This window comes from Canis lupus, chromosome 7 (genome assembly GCF_003254725.2).
Source record: "Canis lupus dingo isolate Sandy chromosome 7, ASM325472v2, whole genome shotgun sequence".
Classification (NCBI taxonomy): Eukaryota; Metazoa; Chordata; class Mammalia; order Carnivora; family Canidae; genus Canis; species Canis lupus.
In genome coordinates this window covers 53,842,909-53,869,804 of record NC_064249.1, presented here as the reverse complement: position 1 = coordinate 53,869,804, position 26,896 = coordinate 53,842,909, and the positions used below count along the sequence as shown (strand labels likewise).

Here is a 26,896-nt window from a genome sequence, read left to right as displayed (position 1 = left end):
TAGTTAAATAGACCATTTACTGTATGGTTCCATTTATATGAAATCTCCAGAAGAGCCAAATTTATAGAGACAGGAATGAGATTTGTGGTTGCTTAGGGCTTGGGGGTGGGATGAAGTGGAAATGGTTTAAGAGGTCTCCATTAGGGTGGATAAAAATAATCTAAAATTATAGATAGTAGTGATGGTTGCAAAATTCTGTAAATATATTTAAAAACTGGCTGACTGAATTAGTAGAGCATGAGACTCTTAATCTGGGGGTTATAAATTCAAGCCCCCTGTTGGGCACAGAGATTGCTTAAAAATAAAATCTTTTTAAAAAAAACCCTGTACATTGTACATGGTATGTGAATTACATCTCAATAAACATATTAAAGGGAGGAAAAAAGGCTTTGTGAGTTAGTCTGAGAACCTCAGTGCCACAAATAGTATTGTTTATTTTTCTTTTTTTTAAAGATTTTACTTATTTCAGAGAGACAGAGAGAGAGAGAGAGAGAGAGAGAGAGACTGCACACGTGGGGAGCAGCAGAGAGGGACAAGCAGAACATGGAGCCCAATGTGGGGCTTGATCTCATGACCCTAATATCATGACCTGAGCCAAAATAAAGAGTAGGATGCTTAACCGATTGACCCACGCTAGCACCCTCGAACAGAATTGTTTTTATAATGGGAAAGGGATTCCAAGTTCTGCTACTTCACAAGAAATTCACTTAAAAAAAAATTCAAGTGCAGTAAATGCCAAGCTTATACAATATAAATATTCTCCATCAAATTCCAACCTGACTTTTTGGAAAGACCAATCTGTTAATGCAAATATTACATAAAAACCAGTGATGAACATGAGCGATGGTCAAAAGGGTCAAACAAAAGCAATTCCACAGAAAATAAAGACATTGTTTATAATAACTACTTTCTATACATCTATAACTTATAACACCTATCAATTTATATACCAACATGTTAGATGCAGTGTGACAGTCTTTGGATTTTAGATTCTAGTTCTTACTGTGTATTATTTTCATTTTTCCAACAAATGCATCATTCTGTTATTTGATATTGAATTTGAAGGTCTCAACTGATCTACTCGATACTTCATTTAAACATTTCTTGAGTATCTACTACAGAATGTACCCAGTCACTATGCTGGGAACACAAAGATGAATCATAATCCTTACCTAGAAGAACATGTAAACAAATGAATAATTACAATAAAGTATGATGTGCTCCATTAGAGGCAAAACCCACTTTCTATGACATACCAGAACTGCAGGATGGAGGACTTCGCCACAATGAAAAGTTCAGGAAGGTTTTCAGAATTGAAAGAGGTGAGTAGAACAAAATAGAACATGGAAACAGCAAGATAACAGGGTAGAGAGGATAAAGAGCATGATATGAGCATGCCAATTCACTACCACCAGTGTATGGTACAGAGTGAAGAAATTAATTCCATTACCAAGACAGCCACATTTAAGAGTTTGAACCTGAGGAAGAAACCAAATTAGGAGTTCACTGCTAATGTCTAAGAAAGAGAACTAGGGTCTGAACCAAACCAGTAGTAGGAGAGCACTTCACAAATTACACTGTACATCAAGTAGCAGTGCACTTTACAAACTACACTGTATGCATGTACTACCTTAATCCAAAAGATAAATGCCTGACGCCAGCCACACAACACAATTTAATAACATCAGTCAAAATTAATGAATAAACAATTAGATCTTAGTTATCCTTGGACAACTACTACAACAATCACCATTCAAAAAAGATGGTATCATCAAAAACTATTCAAAATGTTTTGTTGAATACCATTTGTATTAAATTATCCATATTCTGCTGCAGATTTGTTAAGAATTTTGCAGAACAATCTGTAATTTTCGACTCCAAAGACACAGTAAAGCAATACACTCTATTTATTGATAAATAATAAGGAATTCTGTAGTATTAAGACTGCTCTGAACACAAAATTTTTGTAAAGCCAAAATTGATACAAATTCCTCTTCAGAATCTTTTGTCCAAATTATTCCTTTTACCTATTATCCACATCCAATTTCTAACCATCCTTCAAGTGCCAGCTTAAATCCCAAACCCTTCAACTGAACTTTCTCTGATTACTTCTCCCACACTGTACTTTCACTAGTACTTGCTGATCACTCAACAATGTCCTGCTCTGACATCCTACTGATTGTTCACATATGCACAAAGATACACTAAAAAAACTGAATGAGTACACCAAAAAATAATGGAAAACAATTCTAGTCATCTGAATAACTAAAGCCCTTTCAGACACACATGTATTTAAGAAATACAACATTCATAAGAGAATACATATCTTTTCTTTATATAATTGTTTAGCTACAGCCTTAAAATATTTTTTTTAGATTTGTTTTGGAGAAGGGGAGGGGCAGAGGGGAGAGAGAATGTTGAAGGAGACTCCCCACTGAGCTCGGGAGCCCAATGCAACTTGATCCAGCTTCATCCCATGACCCCAAGACCATGACCTGAGCTGAAATCAAGAGTTGGTCATTCAACTGAGCCACCCAGGTGCCCCAAAAATTAGTTTTTGAAAAGAGGATACAGATCAAATGAAAAATTTATCTGCATACTTTTCTACTAGGAAATGATATTTAAATTAACTAAAAAACCAACTTTGCATCTTTTCTCTCTACAAATTGTTCTTTTCCATCTTAACGACCTTTATTTAGCTAATAGCTATTTACAGTATTTTAAATGAGACACATCTTAAGTCCACAACTACTTTTTAAAGTAGCCTCTAGACCCAATATGGGGCTCACACTGACGACCCTAAGAGTCACCCACTCCACTGACTGAGCCAGCCAGGTGCCCTGTAAGTCCGTAACAATTACGTACATACTATACTTTGAGTAGGTATGTGTTATATACCCAAAACTCTACAAGAGATAGGCTTTTCAGAACCTCAGGCTTCCTCAAACCACCTCTCCCAACTTTCAATCACTATTTTCCAAACTTCAATGAGCTAATTGCCATCTTTTATTTCTTCACCACATGAGTCACCTATACTGTTTATATAGTATTTTTATTGAAACTACCTCACTTTTTAAGAGCTTCATTCTAAGAAACATCCATATAATCACAGCTTTGTTGTGCTACTTTGGATTTCATTCACTCACTAAAACAATTACTAGAGTAAATGTTCTCAGGCAGCATTGTGGCAGGACTTTGAGAACCAATGCTTTACACTTCACTCTTATTAACTGTTTACATGGGTCACTTTACATCTCCTTCATTATATTCCTCACTTAACAATGCCCATATTTGTCCTCTCTGTACTTCAACATTAATGAATTAGGTGTGATGTCTTGTGTGCACTCAGAGTGGGTTAGAACTAGCTTGAAATCTGAACTACCTATAGAAAAGCCTTTTACACCTGAGCATATATTGACTAATCTTCTCCATTTTAGAGCTACGTTAAGACCAGATACTGTCACACAAACTTTCTACGTTAGTCTCACACTAACTTCCTGAGCTGCTACTATTAGAGTTATTTCTGAACTTAAATACTGTTACACTATTACTATTCTGGTCTTCATACCCATAATTAGGGGGAAACACACTTTGTGTCCAGCAGAGCACTGGCTATGAACAGGTCCCTAGTCAATACTTCTAAGCATGAGGTCAAAAGATCTGGGTGCAAGTACTGCCTTGATTTACTACCTATGTGACTTTAGGCAAGGACTCCCTAAGATTATCTAAGCCTGTTGCTTTCTTTATAAAACAGGGATACCTATTTTATAGGGCTGTAAGGATGAATAAATTAAAGCACAAGTTTTCAAATTATGAATTGTTATATAACTTGTTAACATTCTGGGATGGTGCCAGAACCACCGTGCACTAAGAGCAAAGAAAATAAATGTCCCCAAATTTGGAGTTCTTATTTTAGGGCTGACCCAGATACAGTTCTTCTAAAATTCCAATTGCTGTAAATAAACATTTTAACTATTTCTGAATTTAAGTATTTATATGGCTGCTTTTTTCTTGCAGATGCTACTAATAATTACACTCTTGGGTCATACTTGATTAGGACTTTAAAAAAAAAAAAAAGATTTGGGAGAATTTCAACTGCATCTGCATGTGGTCATTAAAAACCATGGGCAACAACTGCATGTATCAGGCCTACCATGTTACAGCCCCTTTCTCCGTATCCACTTCTTGAGAGCTTCTGTAGCAGGAGGAATGCATCAAGCCAGGAAGCCCAATCCTAATTCTACTGAGCATGCTGTGTAGCTTAGCATGCAAGTTTGAGCATAGTCCAGGTTTCAGGATGTTCTGAAAACAGGCCTTTGAGAAGTCTTTCTCTCTTTTCATTTGTAAAATCAATCTTTAGGTTCCCTTTCAAGTAGAACAATGTGATGGGACTGGATAAAACCCAGTAAGAAAGACATGCTGAGTCTTTTTCAGCAAAGGAAATCGGGTACATCTGAGAATGATAGTTAGACTTTCCCTCCTCCTCCTCCAACAGTGTTTCTTAACGATGGAGACAGTGGTGTAGTATTCCCATGACACCCTATTTCCGAAGGCATATCTATGCAATATCCAAGCAACTTAATTTCTCCCTGAATACCTCAATATATGTATCCTTAGTCTGAAATCTTGTTGTTTTATTTAAAATTTATCATTCTTACCAGTCTTTACCCATTTGAGAATTAAAGTAAGTGAATTCTTGAGTCACAGAAGAACAAATAAATTTTGAAGGTAAGGTTACTTATCTTCACTCAAAATAGTATCGAGACACAATTTTTATATTATAGAACCCCATCTCCACAATCTTGGTTCCTTTTTTTTATTCTCTTGAAGACCCCTAGTGGTTTTGTTCTTTAACGTGTATTCCATTATGTCAGTTCCCTCTCTTAAAATGTTAACATACATGTCTTTCTTAAGTTTCTGCTCTCAATATAACTATTAGCTTGGATTCTCATTTTTCAGGATTCACTATAATTGACTTCATTTTGGTTACCCTGGGGTTGGGGCTCTTTGGTAGGATAGATAGGAAAAGTCAACTGAAGTATTAAGACTTAAAAAAAAAAAAAATCGCAGTTTTGTTTTTAAGAAGGCCAAAAAATTCCACCATGTTAGGGGCTTTCTGAGATTGATTAGTTGTCTTAGTTGTCTATTGCCATCTCCAGGAGAAAGAGGGCAAAGCAGATAAAGATATTCAGTGGTTTGCTTGAATTTGTCTTCTACTAATACTCAAACTTAGCTTGGGATCTAATCCTGCTTTTGATAATTTTTTAAAAATATGTAAAACGCAGTTACCAAGTTCCTTCTCATTTCTTTTCACATTCCACTTCTCTCTGATGGAGCCATTTTCCCTTGACTGTGTGCACAAGTTTTATCATTTAGTGGCAAATACTTTAGTGTAAATAAATAATCCCTAACACAACCTCTGACATCCTTTGTAGGCTTACTCTCATTCTCTTAAATGTGCTTTCTAAAGGCAGATTTAACTTTAAAAAAATATCCTTGAAGGGGATCCCGGGTGGCTCAGTGGTTTAGCGCCTGCCTTCGGCCCAGGGCGTGATCCTGGAGTCCGGGGATCGAGTCCCACATCAGGCGCCCTGCATGGGGCCTGCTTCTCCCTCTGCCTGTGTTCTGTGTCTCTCATGAAATAAATAAATAAAATCTTAAAAAAAATAATTCCTACCTGTTAATAAGTTACAAACCTATTACTACAAAGGTTCATTAGCTTTCTAAGTTGTTAACAAGTGGAAAAAAGTTTCCTCAGGGACAATTTTTTATGCAAGGAACTCAATGCCAACCTGCTTATCAACTGGGTTTTGAAAAATCAATGCTCACTTGTAATGAGGGTAGATACTGTTATAAATAAGCCTTATACATTTTTAGATAGAATCTAGCATATTGTGACCCAAACTGATTTTTTGACGTGCTTATTACTAAATGTCAACCATTGTTCTAAGTGATCCATTTAATCTTCATAGGTAGAGACTACCATTATCCATGCATTACATACAATGAAACTAAAGCACAATTAACAACCACTGATTAAGAAATGTCCCCCAAAGTCAACAAATTAAGGAACAAAAAGGAACTCAAACCTAGACAGTCTGGGTTCAGAGTCCTCATTCTTAACCATTATACTGCCCTTTCATATCTTGGAATTATTAATAGGATGGGTATTTTGAGGAAATACGCTATCCAACTGCAGTTACATCAAATAGAGGATCACCACAGTGACAGGATCGTCATGTCCATAAAACAAAATTCTACAAATAAACTGTGACTTGTATTAGGTAATCTAATTCTGCCATTAAAATATCTCTGAAATACCCAGTAGTGATGAGCTGTCCTTTTCTCATGAATAACAGCATATGGGCCTTAAGACTAATTTTTTTAAACACAAAAAGGACCAATACTAGTAAAAGTAGCAACAACAGAGAAGACACAAGCAGAAACGACACAAGAAAAGGAGCTAGTCTAATCAGGAGTGATGACCAATATTCCAAGAAAGCAGAACCTGCTGATAATCATCAGTTTTGATTTTGGGGGGGAAGAGGTTGTCCAGGAGTTAACAGCATATAGACTAATTCTGTTTACAAAACAAAAATGAAGTCAGGAGAAGTAATTTAAGTCAATAAGCTGTAAAAAAATCAAGTTAATTTTTTTATTCATTTAAATGAGGAAGTAGACTTAAATAAGCTATCTTTATTTTCATTTTCTGTGTGACCTTTCAGCCTCACTCCCATAGTAAAAATATTATCCAGTTACTAAAGAATCACACTATCTCAGGGTCATAAAGGTCAGATAATTCCATAATTGGTTATCTCATGGAACACCGTTACACAAGGTTTTAACAGGCAGACCATAAATCGGAGATTCTGGCTGTTTGGGAGCAAAAATTGTGGGTTTTTTTGGCTTTTTTGTTTTGTGTATTTTTGCTTTTTGGCTACATCCCTCCTCCAACCCTTAATATACTCATGTCCAGGGCAAAGCTCCAAGAGCAAAATCTTATTTATAACATTCCTCAAAATCACTGAAATACGTTTTTGCTGAATACATTCTACCCACTCCCAGGGCTAGTAGTTTATATATATACAAGTAACAGACCCATCATTTCTCTTGTCCTCATCATTCAACCTCTTCTTCAGTATGCCCAACAGCAAACTATTTATCCTTAACTTTGAAAGAGTAATTTCACTGGATATAAACTTCTAGATTGGTGCAGTTTTTCATTTAACATTTTTCATTCTTCTTCCCTTCTTGGGTGTTTCTGGAAGAAACCCCTATAATTCTCATCCTATGTCTCTCTTGCCCTTACTGTTTCTTTCAAGGTTTTCTTTGGCGTACTGCAGTTTGAATAAGATATGCTTAAGTGTAGACTGCAGGTTTTTGGGGGGTCCTGCCTAGTGTTTCTTCTTGGAATTTCCTAGATCGTTGATGTCAGTCATTAATTTTGAAAACTCTTGGTCAGTACTGCTTCAATTTTTCTCCATGTGTTCCAAGCATGTGTGTGACAACTTTCCAAATTATACCACAATTCTTAAATGTTCAATGTTGGTTGTTACCCCCCCTTATTTTTTCTTTTTGCATTTCAGTTTGGAAGTTTTTTTTTTTTTTTAATTTTTATTTATTTATGATAGTCACACACACACACAGAGAGAGAGAGGCAGAGACACAGGCAGAGGGAGAAGCAGGCTCCATGCACCGGGAGCCCGACGTGGGATTCGATCCCGGGTTTCCAGGATCGTGCCCTGGGCCAAAGGCAGGCGCTAAACCGCTGCACCACCCAGGGATCCCCAGTTTGGAAGTTTATATTGACCTATTATCAAGCTCATTAATAACTGTTCCGTCTATTGAGGTGACCATCAAAGGCACTCTTCACTGTCAGTGTTTATTTCTAGCATGGTATCTACTTTCCGTTAGAGTTATTAACATATTAACCAGTAACATTTTTCATCTGTTAATTCCAAATATGTCCTACATGAGTCTGTTTTGTCTCTTCAGGATGTTTTTTGACTTCTGGCATTCCTTGTAATTTTTTAAAAAGTTGAACATGATTATTCGCTAACAGGAACTGAGGTAAGTAGATCTTTATTGTGAGGTTTTACCTTCATTTGGCCTGAGATGGGCTGTGTTTGCTGTAGATGTGGATGGGAGAGGCTGAAACTCTGTACTTTATTAAGTAGTTCTTTCACATTAGTCAGTGCTAATAGAATGGTCTTGGCACCTGTAACATATCCACTGGTCCTAGTTCTACCCACTTATCTAAACCCACCTCCTCTCTTCTGATAGTTTTCAAAGCATGTGAAGACACATAGCACATAAGTTATGCCTGTCCCCAAGTCTGGTCTCTGATATCCCTATTTCCTTCAAATGTCTTCCAAAGTATTGTTTCTATTTCCTTTGCATCCTAGCCCCTGCCTCTGAATACACTGTAGTTCATTCCTTTTTCTAATGTGGAATCCAGAGTCAAAAAAGAAACCCATCTGTGACTAAACTGGCAACCAATAAAACAATGTGCTTGCCATATTCTGAACATTTAACGTAGTTTAACATTGTTATGCCAGCTACATCACCATGCTAACTGCTACATGACCAATGCTTCCTCTTGTGAAGTGATGCAAGCCAGGTCCTGACCAAACTGATGCAGTGAACTTAGGAGGAACTGACTGGAAGTTTATAAGCAGAGAAACCATTGCAAGATTCCCACAGACCCCCCCCCCCCATTCAATTTGCACTGGTTATGGAACAATGGTCACTAAAATGTGAACCATTATTATTCTCAAAGGTGGCCCTAATTTAACTGAAGTTGTAAGCAAATCTGTGTGCACGCTGCATTTTTCAAAGCTGTTGGCAGCTCAAAAAAAAGGTTATTAAGAATGTTCATGTTCTTACGGTATTCTATAATCTTTCTGATTTTCATAAACTTTTTAAAAAAATTTATTTATTTATTCATGAGCGACACAGAGAGGCAGAGACATAGGCAGAGAGAGGGAGAAGCAGGCTCCATGCAGGGAGCCCAATGTGGGACTCAATCCCAGCACTTTGGGATCATGCCGAGCCAAAGCCAGACGCTCAACCACTGAGCAACCCAGGCATCCCTCATAAACTTTTAAGTAAAAAATCCTAAACACACTTAGTTATATTCCAAGTCAAATGATAACTAATATCTCATTAGGAATGAGAATACAAAACATATTACTACAGCATAATATTAGGTCTAGCATCGAGTAGGTCACCAAACTTAGCAAATTTACAGATAATGAGCTGCCTTATTATCTGTGCATTTTGTTACGTAAATTTTTTTTAAGAAAATAATTTGCGAGAGAGAGCAAGAGAGCGAGAGCATGAGCAGGGGGGTAGGGCAGAAGCTGAAGAAGTAAACTTCCCGCTGAGCAGGGAGTCTAATGTGGGGCTCCACCCCAAAACCCCAAGATCATGACCCTAGCCAAAGGCAGATCCTCAACTCACTGAGCCATCCAGGTGCCCTGCAAATTATGTTTTAAAATGTATTGTTAAAAAATAAAATAAAATAATAAAATAAAATAAAATAAAATAAAATAAAATAAAATAAAATGTATTCTTTATTAATCCTAAAACCTTCCAAGAATTATTTCACATTGGAATCAGATGACTGGATCTTAGAAAGGTTCCAAGAACAGGCTTTGCTTTGAAGCAATTAACATTCTCTATAAACTGATCTAAACAGGACAAGATTTAGGAGATGCTTTACAAAGAATTCTTGCTTTGTAAGTTCTTGTCTGACAGACAGTTCTTGTCTGACAGTTCTTGTCTGACAGAACTCTAGGAGACAGTTGGTATGAATGATGCACAGTTCTCCATAAATTTTTCATTGACTGAACTATGTAAGAAACTTACATTTTACTTAAATTCAATGTATGCAATGATATTAAAATTATCAAGATTTTTTTTTTTTTAAGAGAGAGGCAGAGACCGAGGGAGACACAAGCAGGCTCCATGCACAGAGCCCCATACAGAACTCGATCCAGGTACTCCAGGATCATGCCCTGAGCCGAAGGCAGCCGCGCCCAACCGCTGAGCCACCCAGGCGTCCCTAAAATTACCAAGATTTAAGTTCTAACAACAAATCTTACTTCAAGCAGTGGATAAATTAGATGGCATAGTTACCCGTAATACGACTCTCCTAATAAGTTACAACAGTGTAATGAAGGAATTGGACTTACAGGCAATAACTTTTATTTACGAATAACTTAAATATTCATAATGGTACACATTTCTCCACAATTTTGTCACACCTAATTCTTTAAATAGGTCCACCAAGTATAACTTATTTAACCCAATGTGGATTAATTTTTTTTTCTTAAAGTTCTATCCTATCTGAAATGAAGGAAATAAAAAATGGTGGCCAGCAGCTATAAGTATTAAGCTTAGAAAATCACTTGCACATACTTTTTAAAAAATGAAAGTGAATATATATAACCACTTAAATACAAGAGTGTAGCAAAATACATCAAAATATTAATAATAATTGCTTTCAGTGGTTGGTGTAAACTCAGGAGTGTTTTTGTATTTTTCCAGTATTTTCCAGATTTTAAGTAGGCTCCATACCCAACATGGGGCTTTAACTCACAACCCTGAGATTAAGAGCCACATACATGCTCTGCAGACTGAGCCAGGCAAGCACCCTTATTTTTCAGATTTTCAATAATTAAACATGTATTATGATGGGACAGTGTCCTAGGAAAAAAAGGCAAGAAAAAGGGATCCCTGGGTGGCGCAGCGGTTTGGCGCCTGCCTTTGGCCCAGGGTGCGATCCTGGAGACCCGGGATCGAATCCTACGTCGGGCTCCCAGTGCATGGAGCCTGCTTCTCCCTCTGCCTGTGTCTCTGCCTCTCTCTCTCTCTGTGACTATCATAAATAAATAAAAATAAAAAAAATTAAAAAAAAAGGCAAGAAAAAGTTTTAAGCTCTGTATGTTACTTTTATAAGTTGAATTAAACTACTTAGAAGTTCCCAAGTATGAGATAAAGACGGGAAAAAGAGCCCTGAATTTCAGAACTTGAATAGATCTTATAAATCATTAGATTTGATATCTACATTTTAAAGATGAGAAAAGAACAGGCTTGGTATTATACAATTTCAAGTTCACTTACTAAGTTCCAGAACCCAGGACTCTTAAGTTCTCAGTTCATTATTTAAGTCCATACTCTATATGCACTGAAGACTTAAGATATCCTAGTAGAATGTAAATTTCTACATATGGTATGGCTATTAACTGGTTTTCAAAAAAACTTTCCATAACTGTTTACCATGATATTTCAATCTATGATCTTTATAAGATAAAAGGAAATATATCAAGATGTCATCAGGAGCTGCGTGGCTTTAATGTATTCAGTGTAATGGAATTTTCAAATTTCCTTGTAATATATTAATATTCCTGGGCTCCGATGTTCTCAGTCATAAAACATGCTATCAATAGTTATCTACTTCATAGTTACAAATAAAAATAGGATCAATACTTACAACAGTACCTTGGCACAGAGTAAATGCTATTAGTTATTTTATGATAAAGTTTTCAATTTTAAATTATCTCTCCTACAGTCAAGTTTAAGTGCATATCAAGTAACACACAGGGGCTTAAAAATATTAATTGCAGGGGTGCCTGGACAGCTCAGTTGGTTAAGCATCAACTCACATCAACCAGTAGGGTTTCGGGTTAGGTACAAAGACATTGGTAATTTTTCAATCACAGAATTTATGGAAACATATCCTTTAAGCACTATTGGTTGAATAATTCGGAGGATATGAAAATAAGTACTAGAGGCTTCAAGAGCAGAGCTTCTTGATGAATGTGCTTTCTTTCTTTTTTTTTCTTTTTTTTTTTTTTTTTTGCATTACAAGGCTTGAACAAAGGGCACTGGTGCTCACTGATTAGTCAAAAAGGGAAAATAGTAAGGGATTGCAGACAGAATGTAATCTAGCACACAGAGCCCAAACTGACAACCCAAGCAAACTCACTAGTACCGGTCATTCAGATGGTCCACTCCTCCCTGCAGATAACTTCTAAGACAGGTAGTGAGTTGAGGAAAAAGGGCCACCTGGTATAAATGCATGATACCAGCTACTGGATGGGAACACAACACTAGATTCCGGCAGGCATAAAGCAAGCTGTACTGTTTGTCCTATTTTCCTTCTTTGTCCCAGTTTTCCTTCTGTCCTTCATCTTTTTTTCCTCTTCTGCTTTTGTTGCCCTGCCTCATCCTGTGTTCTACTGTCAAAGGAAACTTACACTATTATCATTTAGAATTGTAATGTGAAATTTTCAGTTCTGCTTTACTTACAAGGCATCTCCAACTTTCACACAAAATTCATTTTATTTGAAACGTATATACATCAATATGCCTAACATACACATGTATATACAAAATATACAGATAATTCAGAACAGCTTTGACACCAAATTCAGGTTTCACACTATAGTTAACAAACGGGTCAAAGCTACCCCATGATGCTATAGTCATTTCAGTTCTGTACAGCAGTCTGTGAACTTATGTGGGTACTAATATTTGTGATAAGAATGATAAAAAAGACATGCTACAGGTGGCAATATTTAGGTACACTCAGATACTCCCTGGACTTCAGCTGGTTGGCTGTATGTTCCATATTAAAGGAAAATGAAAATAGAATTTTATAATTCTAAATTGGGATTCAGTGTAAAAAAAATACCAGGGGTCCAAACACAAAAGGAATTTCACGAATCCAAAGAGAAGGATATTGCTTCTTTACATGAAAAGACAAGAGAAGATAGCAAATTGTAGCACATGTTTTGCTTTATAGACTGAAGGAAAGTTGATGGGACTATGGTCAAAATCAACACTGCAGTTTAGTCCAAGGCACTAAAAACTAAATCCTTCTTCCAATTTAAACATTAGCTCTTCCTACTAAATGTCATTCCTATTAAGTCACGAGAATATTATTTAAAATTGCATCTTTTAAATAATTCATCTATGTCCTTACTAATTTTACATCTCAAGTAACACATAGGGGCTTAAAAATCCTAATTGCAGGGGTACCTGGACAGCTCAGTTGGTTAAGCATCCAACTCCAGTCATTATCTCAAGGTCACAGGATCAAGAGATCCAGCCCTGTCAGGCTCTGCACTGAGCATAGTCTGCTTGGGATTCTCTCTTACTCTCCCACTGCCTCCCTATCCCCTGATTACACTCTCAAAACAATAGCAACAACAAACCAAAAACCTTAAAAAAATATTGATTTTTAAGAAATTTGCCTGGGGGGCAGCCCGGGTGGCTTAGCGGTTTAGTGCTGCCTTCGGCCCAGGGCCTGATCCTGGAGATCCGGATCGAGTCCCACATCAGACTCCCTGCATGGAGCCTGCTTCTCCCTCTGCCTGTGTCTCTGTCTCTCTCTCATAAATAAATAATAAAAAATCTTAAAAAAAAAAAAAAAGGAAAGAAATTTGCCTGGGGAGAACATTATATATTACATAATATATAATTTTTTTGCTAAAATGTCCTAAAAACTATTTTTATTCACATTTTTAGGAATGCATTATGTGCAAAGATAGAACACTGACTATATTAAGTTCAAACTTCATCAGCAGGTCTACTTTTCCACAATCTCACAAAGTAGCTAACTTATCCCACTGTTTCACTCTTATGCTCTCATTTTATAGCCATTCTAACTATAAAGCTTTTGCTTATATTGTTTCCTTACTTACCTAGAATTCCCAACTACTCCTTTGTCAATCAGCATGTAAAAATACAGAGCTTTTTGTAACATGGCTGCAAGGACCCTGTTATCTTTTGATGGATACTAATTAGGGGTGGGCTGCGATCTCCAGGTGTTTAGGCATTTTCAGTACATCACCGTGCTGGGTTTTCCATTATTTCCTAGGAGAAATTTCTTCCCGCTGCATCTACTGCCTTATGTATTGGCTTTCTGAAAATGCTCGGTGGTTCCAGTGATATTATCATCTTTACATTATCTATAGATTATGTAACCTGCTTGGGTTGTCAGTAAAGTGGACAAATTCCAACATGGATTATAGTGATTGTTTTTTTGAATATAGATGATCCTCATCACTCTTGGGCCTCACCAGCCAAAAGAGACACTGCTCTTTTCCTCTGTTGCAAGCTCCCATACAGATACCAATTCCTCACCATTGCAATCTGGTCCAAGAAAGGATATACATCAGAATTTGACCTCCCTGATTGTTTCCATTCTGGAGTACGCTAGTTCCAATCTCCTGCTTCCAGGTGTTCCATGTGGGACGTAGAACACTTGCATAAATGTTCCCACTTTTAGGGAGAGTAAATGCCAGGATGTGGTTCTTCAATTCAATTCCTGTCAGTACCTATCTTCTAATAATACTGTTCACTAGGACAGGCTCAGGTGGTTAAAAGCCTGCCTTTGGCTCAGGTCATGATTCCAGGGCTCTGGGATTGAGCCCCGCATTGGGCTCTGTGCTCAGGGGGGAGCCTACTTCTCTGTCTGCCCTTTCCCTCTGCTCCTGATCTATCACTGTGTCTCTCTCAAATAAATAAAATCTTAAAAAAAAAAAATACTGCCATTGGGAAGCACCCATCATTTCTTATCAGAGCAGAGCTATGACATGTATTATATAAAGTATAACTTCTTCATTTCTCGTATATCGATATCTTTTAAGCAACCTTGACCAATCATTATGAACAGAATTTCCTGTGACAGTGAAAATGTTGTGTATCTATACTACCCAACAAAGTGGATAAATTTTAATTAACTTAAATAGCACAAGTGGCTAGTGTCCATCTACTGACATAGTGCATGCAGTTCTGTATCTCTCTCCATTTCATCTCAACCTCTCCATTTTATCTGGCTTTCCATTTTATTTCTCTGCTCTCACTTATTCTATTTTTATTATATATATATCACCTTGTTTTGTATTTATATAATAGATATGTAATATAATATGTAAGGTATCTATATATACATCTATTAGTTATATGATAAAGACAGTCTATACTAAGTTTTATACATTTATTCTAACATCTTAAAATAGAAGTCAAGGGTTGTCTACCTAAGCAACTATCCTTTTATCTACAGAATAGAATGAAAATCTAAATCATCAAGGAAATAATGTGACACTTTATTTGAATCCAAATCTCTCAACATAATCAATTACACTTCAGAACACTGGGGTGAAATGCAGAAAACACCCTAGACCAACTTGATTTCTGAGACAATTACTTTCCTAAGGAGCTAAAAAGGTGAACATGAACAAACACTATACTTAACTTTAAAGAGGCAGATTCCAGAAGAGACAAGTAGGTCTGATACAGTAAGTCAGAATCTCAAAAAATGATTAAACACATTGTTTAAAAAGAATTTAGGAATCTAGGCACAATCCTTGAGATGCTAATAATGTAACTAGCAATATAAACACTTCATTTTTTGAGAAGACCATGGAAGATAGATATAAGCTATCTAGAAAACCTCCAAGTTTTCTTATCTCGGGCTAGAACTTCTGAAGTAGTTAGTTACTATACACTGGGCAGGTTTAAGTACTCAATTCATGTAAATCTCATAATAACCATATAAAGCAGATATAATTATTATTCCTAGTTTACAAACAAGGAAACTAATGTACAAAGAGATCAAATGTTTTGCCTAATGCCACTGAGCTAGTTAAGTGGTAAAGCCAGAATTTAAACTCAGATTATCCAGTTCTAGAGTTCTCACTCTTCATCCATCACAAAGCTAATGTGCTTCTCGAACTGTTCACTAATCTAAGACCAAAGTCAACTAAGAAAAGTTTCTAACCACAGACCTGTTCTGGCCTTATCTCTTCAACACATAAAAGCATTTTATCTAGAACTCAGAATATATCCTTAAGAAATCTGAAAAGAAAGCAAGCAAAGAAAACCAAAATAAGAAATGAGAAAAGTTTTCAAGAAATTCTAAGGGCTGAAATATTGACTCAATAAGATAATAAAGATAAACATATTTTAAAAATTAAGTTTGTAAGAATCTGATGAACAACTCACAGAATGGCTGGTGTTAAAAAAAAAAAAAAAAGAGGTATGAAGTAGTCCCAATACTAACATGATAAAAAAATGCCAACACTCCATTGTTAAAAATATGTACATTCCATAAAAAACAAACACACATACACACTTCAGAGCCTAAGGAGTAAAGCTTATAAACAGCAGAAATAAATGCCATAAAAGTATTTATGCTAAAGTAAAAATTTTATTTACTGGACCTTAAATATTTTTATTAAAAAAATAAAAAAACATAAAGACACATTATAGATCTTACTATAATTATACTGTTTACTGAAATCCTTAGATCCTTTCTCGGAGCCCATTACTTTCATCAGACATACACTTTTAAATATTTACTTACATAATTCCTCAACTCATGGATTAGGAAAAGTAATCTAAAAGCAGGCAGAGCAAATGCGTTAAGCACTCATTGCAGTAAGTAAAATGATAACCAACAACAAAAATCCCACATTAAGGTTTGTAAAAAATTAGCACCTAATTAAACAGTATTTTACATTTACATTAAACAGGTCCAAACATTCTCAGTAAGACCATATCAAACTCTTCCAGGCATGACTATTCTAGTAGTTATGGACATTTATAATATTGATTTTCGTGTGGGTCACTTTAACAAGACAACCCACACCTATTGGGAGTCTCAACAACACGAAGATCTAGGCAGACATGCAAGGACTTGCACTATTTTTGTCACTGGTACTGGATGGTGTGGCTGCTGTGCTGGCAAAAAGAGGCAAAGTTCTAGTCAGGTCTGGGCTGACTTGGCAAACTCACAAAACTCTGGCACTACCATCTCCTTTGATTTCCTTCTGACTTGCCCCAGAATTGTAGAATCTGTGAATTGTCCCAGTAAAGTTATAATAAATCCTTTCAACAGATAAAATCCATTTTATGAATCCCATAAAAATGTGGGAAAACAATCTCAACTCCTATCAGACAAGCATGCTGTAAGGATGAATACAACAAAAACAGCAACAACAAAAACTCAAGGAAAATATTAAAGGAAAATTATAGAAGTAAGGATAAATGAGGAAAGATAAATATGAAGATTCAGAAGATTCAATATAACAGGAATCTAAGGAAAAACTGAAGAATCAAAAAAAAAAGGCAACTTAGATCTTTGCAATTAAAGGGAACATTAAATATCAAGCAAAAAAATTTTTAAGAGTTTATTTATTCATGAGAGACAGAGAGGGAGAGTGAGAGGAAGAGGGAGAGAGAGAGAGGCAGAGACACAGGCAGAGGGAGAAGCAGGCTCCATGCAGGGAGTCTGACATGGGACTCAATCCCGGGTCTCCAGGATCAGGCCCTGGGCTGAAGGCAGCACTAAACCACTGAGCCACCCGGGCTGCCCCAAATATCAAGCAAAAATTAACAAAAGACTAATATCCTACATGTGTGTTAGGCAAAGCGAGCGTTAAATGTGCAAGAGAAAGGAAAAATATAGTAACTGGGCAAAAGAGAAAAAGAGAAGAATGATTCAATAACTCTATATGCAGCCAACCAGTCATTCATGAGTAAAAAGGAAAGTCATTCTCAGACATGCAAGGACTTGCACTATTTTTGTCACTCTTCATGATTTTTATACCTGTTTGACAGTTGACTGAAATAGCTATTCGTGTAAAATTTTTAATGACAAATACATGAAAAATGGTAATGAAACAATAAAAAAATAAAAATATTCTTTATACATGAATAAAAGAAAAAAAGCCTATAAACAAAATTGGACTAGAAGGAGGAAAGGAAGAGAGGGGAAAACTAAGGGGCTATTATCTCGAATTATGCATTTTCAATATCAACAGTAGTTTCTGGTTTTTATCTTCCATTCTGGATTTTTAGTATTTTCCATTTTCTCCAATGCAGAAGTGTGTGTGGACACATATACAAACACATAAATATATATATATATTTAATCAAATATGTTTGTGAAAATTTTAAAGAAGTACATATGTTGCTAGCACTTTTCCAGAAAATGGAAAAGACTGCTCTCAAAACAGTGTGCTCCCTTTTACATCAGAAACATTCAAGCAGAGGCTATCTTTTGAGAAATGTTCTAGAATAACATCTAGGACAATCCAGCACTGGTGGATTCATAATCTTCAAACTTTTTCTCCCAGGAACAAATTATCCTCAACCTTAGTCTATATATGTCATCCCTTTATTGCAACAAAAAAACAAAATGAATTAAGTATATGAATAGACATTTCTTCAAGATAATAAAGCAAATCCATTAGGATGGCTACCATCAACAAAAAGAAATAACAAGTGTTGTTAAAGAAGTGAAGAAAAAACTCCGTGCATTGCTCTAAGAATAAAAAATGGTGCAGCTGTTATCAGTGATATGCTATGGTACAAGCAGTTTCTCAAAATACTGAAAACAGAAATGCCATGTGATCCAACAATTCAACTTTTGGGTATAAACCCAAGACTTGAAAGCAAGGACTCTAAAGAGATATTTGCCAAGAAGCCATGTTCGTAGCAGCATTATTCACAACAGCCAAAAAGTGGAAACAACCCAAGTGTCCATCAACAGATGCATGAGAAAACAAAATATGGTATATACATACCATGGAATATTATTCAGCCTTTAAAAGGAAATTTTGCACATGCTACAACACTAATAAACCAGAGGACATTATGATGAGTGAAGTAAGTCAGTAACAAAAAGACAGTGTATGATTCCACTTAAATTAGGTTCCTAGTCAAATTCAGAGACAGAAAGAATGGTGGGTGTCAGGGTTGGGGACTGTGGGGAATGGGGGAATTGGTTAATGGGTAGAGTTTCAATTTGCAAGATGAAAGAGTTCTGAAGATAGTCTGCACAGCAATGATAATGTTTTTTAAATTACTGAAGTGTACATTTAAAAATGCTTAAGATGGTCAATTTTATGTAATGTGTATTTTACAATATTTTAAAATATGAAAGCAAAAACTATACATCATTTTAATGGCTCCCAGAATTTCCTCTACAAGTTAGCTACTTGCATTTTTTAAAGATTTTGAGAGTGCACACATGCATGTGCACCCACAGAAAGGGGGAGGGGCAGAGAGAGCAGACTCCCCACAGAGCAGGGATCCTGAGGCAGAGTTGATTCCAGGACCGTGGGATGATGACCTCAGCTGAAGGCAATGGCTTAACAAACTGGGCCACCCAGGTACCCCTAACTAGCTACTTTTAGGGCATTATGCAATTTAGATGACTTGGTAAAAGGAAAAGAGCAGAAAAAAATCATTATGTAAAATAAGGGGTTCTGATACTTATTATCACTATCTTTACACAGATTGTGTCATATCAATTTACATCAACAAAATGCAATTGAGACATCTCCACTTTCACCTCCTCTTGTCACCAGATATCATTTTGTTTTCCTAAATTGTAGCAGATTGAGCATGAAAATCACTTGATCTCGCTGCTTTATTTTCTCCCCTACATCTAGGAATTTATGAAAAAATTACCATAGATAAGCAAAGATTTAGCTAAAAGGTAATTCATTTTTTTTTAAATATTTATTTATTTATTTATGATAGTCACAGAGAGAGAGAGAGAGAGAGAGAGAGAGAGAGGCAGAGACACAGGCAGAGGGAGAAGCAGGCTCCATGCACCGGGAGCCCGATGTGGGATTCGATCCCGGGTCTCCAGGACCACGCCCTGAGCCAAAGGCAGGCGCCAAACCGCTGCGCCACCCAGGGATCCCGCTAAAAGGTAATTCAAAACAATGTTTTTCAATAGCAAGAAACTGGAAAAAATTGCTAAATAAAAGAAAGATTTCATTTTAGATCAGAGTATTAAAAAAATGTTCCTGTAAATGTGTAAAAAATATGTAGAATAGCATGCACTATATGATTCCATCTTCCAAATCTTGTCAATATTTAAGAGGTAATGAGATTAGAGGTGCTGCGTTCTTATGAATGGTTTCTAAACTATGCGAAACACTTATTACTTTTACAATTAGGAAAACTTTGGTGGCAACTGGTCAATATTTTAAGAAAGAAAAAAAAAGGAATTTTGAAATAGTTCACTCATTATATGTCAGGTATCTCAATAAAGCTGGAAAAAATAAAGACTTCACTGCACAAACAAAAAAAAGTTTAAATTTGACCTACCTAAAACCAAAATCATCCTTCCCACCAAAACTACAAAATAGTTCCCTATTTTAATATTCTTTTAGCCAATGCCAGAATCATTTGCTCCAAGGTTTTCAAAATTTCTTTATCATGGATTCCTTCTACCTCTCTACCCTCAGATCCAATTTACATATTCTTATGATTCAACTGTTCCCTATACCTATTCTCCCTTTATTTTCTCACTGCTATCACCAACTATGGTTCAGGCCTTCAATACCCATACTATAAAGCTTTCTAGTTAAACCCTGCCTGGTCTCCTTATTGCAAATTTCTCCAGGCTTGCAAACATTGCCAGTGCTACCATTCCTTTCCATCCTCTGCACTGTTCTAACAATCAGTTGAATTTGGAATCTACTTTTCAATCTCACCTCACTTCTATTAATTCTCAAATGCTACAGTAAAAATAGTAGAAGTTAACAGTTACTGAGCACTTACTTTGCTTCAGGCAGGGTGCTAATTGCTTTGTGCCCATAAATTCTTTAATCACAAAGCCCCTCTAGAAGGGTATTTCTATTATCAGCTCTATTCTTTGAATGAGCAAGCAAGCAAAAGGCAGTTACTGTTTAAATCCCTTTCTTTGTAAAAATAAAGAACACTGGCTTTAAAGATTCTGATTTCATTTGTGGCTTCAGTTCTTCCACCAGGTAGCACTGTGACTCTTATAAATTCAGTGTTTCTTCACTGCTGAGTACTGTTCACTTGTTATTCATACTTTCTAACATATTGTTAACATGTTATTCTACTGAAGGAAAAACAGGGCAAACGGGTAAAATAATTTTTGATTTAACTACAAAATAAATCACCATTTAAAATATAAATATTTATATACTTCTTGCAAATTACATTTGTACTGGTATTCACTCATTCATCATTTGAATCATTTACTCATTCAACAAAAAAAAAACTTAATGCCTATCAGGAGAAAAGCACTACTCCAAGAGCTTAGGATATGGCAATAAACATGAAAAACAAAACAAAGTTCTTCCTCTCATGGAGCTCACATTCTAATGGCAGGTACAGATGATAGCTAAATACATATACAAAGTTTTAAATTTTCAAATAATGATATGTACCGTGAAGGAAAAATAAAAAACAAAAAGCCAAAAAGAAAATGACAGTGGGGCGGCCTGTGTGGCTCAGCCGGTTTAGCGCTGCCTTCAGCCCAGGGCATGATCCTGGAGACCTGGGATCGAGTCCCACGTGGGGCTCCCTGCATGGAGCTTGCTTCTCCCTCTGCCTGTGTCTCTCATGAATAAATAAAATCTTTAAAAAAAGAAAAAAGAAAATGACAGTGTAACATAATAGGTAGGAAGAGGGCAAAGGGATACTTGAAGGACTCTGAAGAGGTGACACAGGAACATAAATCTAAATTTAAAAAGGCACCAGCTAAGTAAAGATCTAGTGGAGAGAGCATTCCAGCTACCTTGTTAGCAAAGCAGAAACCCTTATGTGAGAAATGTTTCACCTGTACAAGCTTTTAGAGTAAAATGGATGCTGCTTAGATAGTCCCAAGATAAAGCTAAATGGAGACTCATGACTAGTGATCTCATAGCCCATATACGGAGTTTCAAGTAAGATCTAAAAGTGTAATGGGAAGCACTGTAGAGTTTTAAACAAGGGTATGATGAGATCTGACTTCTTCAAAGATAAACTAGGCTGCAGTTGCATTGGCTCTAAGAGAAAAAACAGGAAGATCAGTTGTTAACAATCTAGGCAATGTTGGACCAACCCCTTAGACAAGGGTAGTTTCACAGAAGTTACAAAACACATATACTAGTTCTATTTAACAAGACATAATGGGCTTCCATTTTCATAATAAATTGAGCTCATATTTATCTCCACTCACTCCCCAAATGGCACTAAAATAATAAAACAATTTATAAAGGTGGAAACCCAAAGGAATGGAGAAGAGGTAATCGAAGTACACAGCTGTCAAGACACTTGTGAAAGATGGAAAAAACTGGAACAAGAAATAATGATCGAAAGTGATATAATTCAACCTGAGGAACTTTGGAGAGGCTCAGGACTTTGAAGTACCAAGCTCCTTGAAATACAATAGTAAGTCTTAAGGTTGACAATAAAGATCACCTGAAAATCCCTACATCAGTCTGTTACAACTCTTATCCCATAGAGCAAAAGATAGGAGTGAGAAACCAAGCCGAAGATCTGCATTTGAAAATCCAAATCAGATAAAAGGCACTGTTCTGAAAACAGATGCCCTATGTTATCTACCCAGCAATCGGATGCATTTTTTTCTAGAGAAAATGAATGACCCAAAAAGAAGACCATCACAATGATCTAGTATAATCTTACTGAAAGTTAGATTGATAACATGTATCAAGTCCTTAACATGAATCAGCAATTTCACCTTTAGGAATTTATCATAAAAAAAGATATACAGGAGTCAAGAATATACTACAAGAGATGTTCACTCCAATACTGTTTCTAGTAATATCCAAGCAACTGAAACACCTACACTATCAAAGAACATGTAGCTGTTAACTTACAATACAGCCGTTCATTAAAAAGGAAAACAGTGGCATAGAAGTTGCACATATATTATATGAAAACAACAGTATGCAAAATACAAGGTGCCAAAACACAGGGCTAATAAGCCTTTTGCTCAAGAAGCTTTTTTCCTATGATGAAAATAGATTACTTGCATAATCAAAAAAAGTGATTAAGATTATGGTTCTTGAAAAATAATCACAAAAATTTTACACTTAATATTTAGATCTCAAAAAATAATATAAGAAACCATTGAGTAATTAGTATATCTGCTTTTTAAAAAAATTCATAGGGACGCCTGGGTGGCTCAGGGGTTGAGCATCTGCCTTTGGCCCAGGGCATGATTCTGGAGTCCTGGGATCGACTCACATCAGGCTCCCTGTGTGGAGCCTGTTTCTCCCTCTGCTTATGCCTCTGCTCCCCTCTCTCTCTGTGTATCTCTCATGAGTAAATAATTAAAATCTAAAAATAAAAAAATTCATATAGCTCCATCTTATCAAATTTCTAAATTTAAATCAGTATGATTTCAACGAAAAAAAGTAAAATGTAAGAAATAAGTGAACTACAGATGAAAGCATACATAAGCAGTTCTCCATATTCTTACTACTATACCCTTAGTAATATATGAAACTTGATAAATAACCATCAAAAAGCTACATGCAGGTAATATCTTCAGTAAGGTTTTTAAATTTGTACTTTCAGTGCTATTTAAAATATTCTTCTTTCCTATAGTAAGAGGAGACATTAGAAACATCTAATCATTAAATGTCCCAGACAAAACAAAATTTATCTTAAGCATTTAAATAATGAAAACTGAACTTTCTGGAAAACAAAGTTTTATGAAAGTAAACTTTAGAAAATCCTGGAAAATACGGTCTAGCAGATAGAGGGGATGGACAACAAAAGTAAAACCATGCATTCAGAAATGGAGAAGGCCATTAAATTAAGAAATCTCTACTTAGGAAAGTGCCATTTGAAATATTTAGTATGAAAGCAAATATGTATAAAATAAGTGGAAGAAAGTAAAAACTCACATACATAATAATTATTTAAAATTGTAGACACAAACAATACCAAAAATTATACAAATAAAATTCTACTGCATAATTAAAGATGAGTAAAAGATAAATGGGCCAGCAGAATAAAAAAGGGACTACATTCTCATATATACATATATAGGAATTAAGTATAACCAAAAATAGCATTTCACAACATAATAAAAGACAGTCAATAGCTGATTGATCATTAATTGATACATGACAAGGGACATTTACTTACTATCACTTTCAATTAGATCCCTAGGTCATATAAATTAAAAAATCCTAATGAATAAAATTACTAGAAAAAAATCTCCAGGAAAAGAGCATAGTATGTTTATACTTATGAATTGAGAATACTATCTTAACTATAACCAGAAAGCCCAGAATATATAAAAGACAAGACAAACATTAACACACAAACTTAGAACCAAATAGAAAAGTAGTCAAAGGAAATAGGGAATTGGCAACAAAAAAGGCTAATAAGTATTTTTATTTATTTTTATTAAGTTTTGCTAGTATTTTTAAAAGATGACCAATCTGAGTGAATAAAAAAATAATTTTTAAACAGATATGCAAAAATTTAAAAGATCAATGATATTCGGTGTGGGCTAAAGGAAAGGGTAAAGGAAAAGATGAACTCATATTGCATGATGTTTTAAAAGATAGAACATCTACACTTGAACCTAATGTAACACTATGCATCAATTATACTCATAAAGAAAGAACAAAAAAATTACAAATTTAATTAAAATTAAAAAAATAAAAAGGCAGAACCTTTTGGTGGACTTGAATACCCTGTCAACACTTAAACATACATTCGCTTGGACCCAGATATTCTATTCTGATTCCGACAATCAATCCTGCATATATACTTGCAAAACTGTATGAGTCTGCATCACTGGGATGTTCTCTGCAGCGCTACCTATAATGTACAAAACTAATAAAAGCAACTTAGTGGTTGCAATCTGACACCATGAGAAGAGGGACAGACTTAAACTAAACAAACAACATTCATACAATGAATACTATGCCCTCAATTTTAAAATAAGCTAAATTTGAATATACTGATGTAAGACTGCAAAAGATAAACACAGTCCTGACAGCTTTCCCATCCTGACTTACAGAACTTTGAACTATAATTTAAGAGCCATAAATTGTGATTTCCAATCTTCTATGTAAATCTATTTCATGGACTAGACAATCAATTTTCCATGGAATTCTAGCAATTTAAAACAGATCAGTGACATAAAAACGGATTTTATAAAATTGTATTTCCTTATACCAGCTGTATCATGAAAAAAGTATCCAAAACCGAGCATCAAAGAAATTCTTATTAAATATGAAAGAATTGCTGATCTCTGTATTTCCCCTCCCCAAAAGTATCAAACTAAATCAAAATGTCATTTTAAGTACCGTATCCATGAATGCCTTCCAAAAATAAACTAAGTGAACAAGAGTTTATTAAATAATTTCAACTTCTGAATGGTGAAATAGGATTTCTATAGCAATCTGTGACATGTCATTTTGTAAACATTAGATTGTCAAATATTTTAAGTTATCTGCCTAATAACCAGCTATGTTTGTCACAAGTTCCAAAAATAATGATTCATAATTTGCAAAATTAAAAAAAAAAACACTTCATGTTTTCATTCATTACAAATGCTTTAACAGCAACCTCTTTAAAAAATATATGAAATAGACAATCCCTGAATGGATACTTTACATTTATGTTCAATTTAAAGAAAAAAAAATGAAAACCAAAAAAAGGACTCATCAATACCTGGTCAATGACAGTTGGTATTCAAAGATGCAGATAACTGAAAAAGCTTATATGGTAAATATAAATCTTGATCGTTCAGTGTCAACTTCAAAATGATGCCATCTACTCAATACAAAAAATGTCTACCTCAAATCATTTCCATAATCTGACAAAGGAATCACTTAGTTCTAAATGGTAACAAAGAGTTCTGCGGAATGACTTCCTAATTTATTGGAAATCTAAATTTTTATTACTTGTAAACTAATGTTCGGTATAATTTAGGTGGTCTCTTTTTAATATAATATCCAGTGACACTGAAAAACAAAAAAGTGCCTAGAACACTTTAAGACAGTGATTACCTCTGAGGAGGGAGGAAACAGAAAGAGCTGAAGAGAGATTTTTTAGCTTTTGCTGTGATCTTAAATCTCTTTATGTAAAACCTGGAAGCAAATGTGCCTTTTGGAGAAAGAGTTCCTGGGTTCTTAACAACTCACTACCTCTTTGTGACCTTAGGCAAGTTACTTAATTTTCCTGGGCCTCCTCCCTTTCTTTACCTGTAAAACGGGGATCATTCTTCCTACTATATAGGATTAAATGAGTTGAGAGATGTGAAGTGCTTTCAATAGTACCTGACACATGGTAAATGTTATTGCTATTATTATCATCAGCCTCATCACCTATAACCATCTAGCTGAAAGAACTGGGAAAAGAAGGAAGTGGAGGGTGACATCTGATCTATTTCTACACTTAATTACATTTCAAACATAAATTCTATTTTTTGTAACCAGTGATTAAATAATCAAGCATAACAGTTTCAGTCTTCAATTCTCAAAAACAGGAGACAATACAGGCTTTGGAGTTTGATATTTATTTTTAGCAGGAAGAATATGCTAATGATGATGACATCGTTAGAAGATACGCCCATGTCCAATACCTGCAACAGAAGCTCAATAGAAGTTAAAGAAACCATACCAAAAGACTGAGGACAAAAATTGCATAACATTACTTACCCTTAACTCTGCTAACAATAAAACAAGTAACAGTATGTTTAAGAGTGAAGTTGCATCACAAGATCAAAAACTGGCCAAGTTAAATAACATATGTTATCGTCTTAAAATTTTTTACCTTCTCCTGTCTATGTACAATGACGATACTTTTCTAAATGCAGAGTATGATGCCAACAACTACGCTCTATATTGAAAAGGGGCAATGTTAAATTAAAAGCTGAGAATTTGGGGTGGGAGAGCTCTTGATCAAAAAGCTGGTCTCACAGATAGAAATGATGATCCTCTTTGGCAGAGACTGCTAAAACAAGAACTAAACACGAATAAAAGCAACTCTAAATAGAGGCAGTATCATACCTACAAATTTATAGAAAATGGTTTAATAAAGGGATCCAGACAAATGAGAAATTCTTGTACATATACAT

General features: G+C 35.4%; 1 protein-coding gene across 5 annotated transcripts in view; it reads right to left on the bottom strand.

Moving 5' to 3' along the window:
* The window catches only part of RPRD1A (regulation of nuclear pre-mRNA domain containing 1A), an 82,498-nt gene that overhangs the window by 10,613 nt on the left and 44,989 nt on the right, over window positions 1–26,896 (bottom strand). The window contains exon 7 of one of the 5 annotated variants that reach the window (XM_025429122.3): window positions 11,830–26,401. The exons of the other annotated variants lie outside the window; for them this stretch is intronic. Coding sequence (XP_025284907.1) covers window positions 26,282–26,401 — 120 coding nt within the window. The 3' untranslated portion in view covers window positions 11,830–26,281. Of the gene's footprint in view, window positions 1–11,829; window positions 26,402–26,896 lie in introns of those variants that run through there. 5 annotated transcript variants of the gene reach the window in all.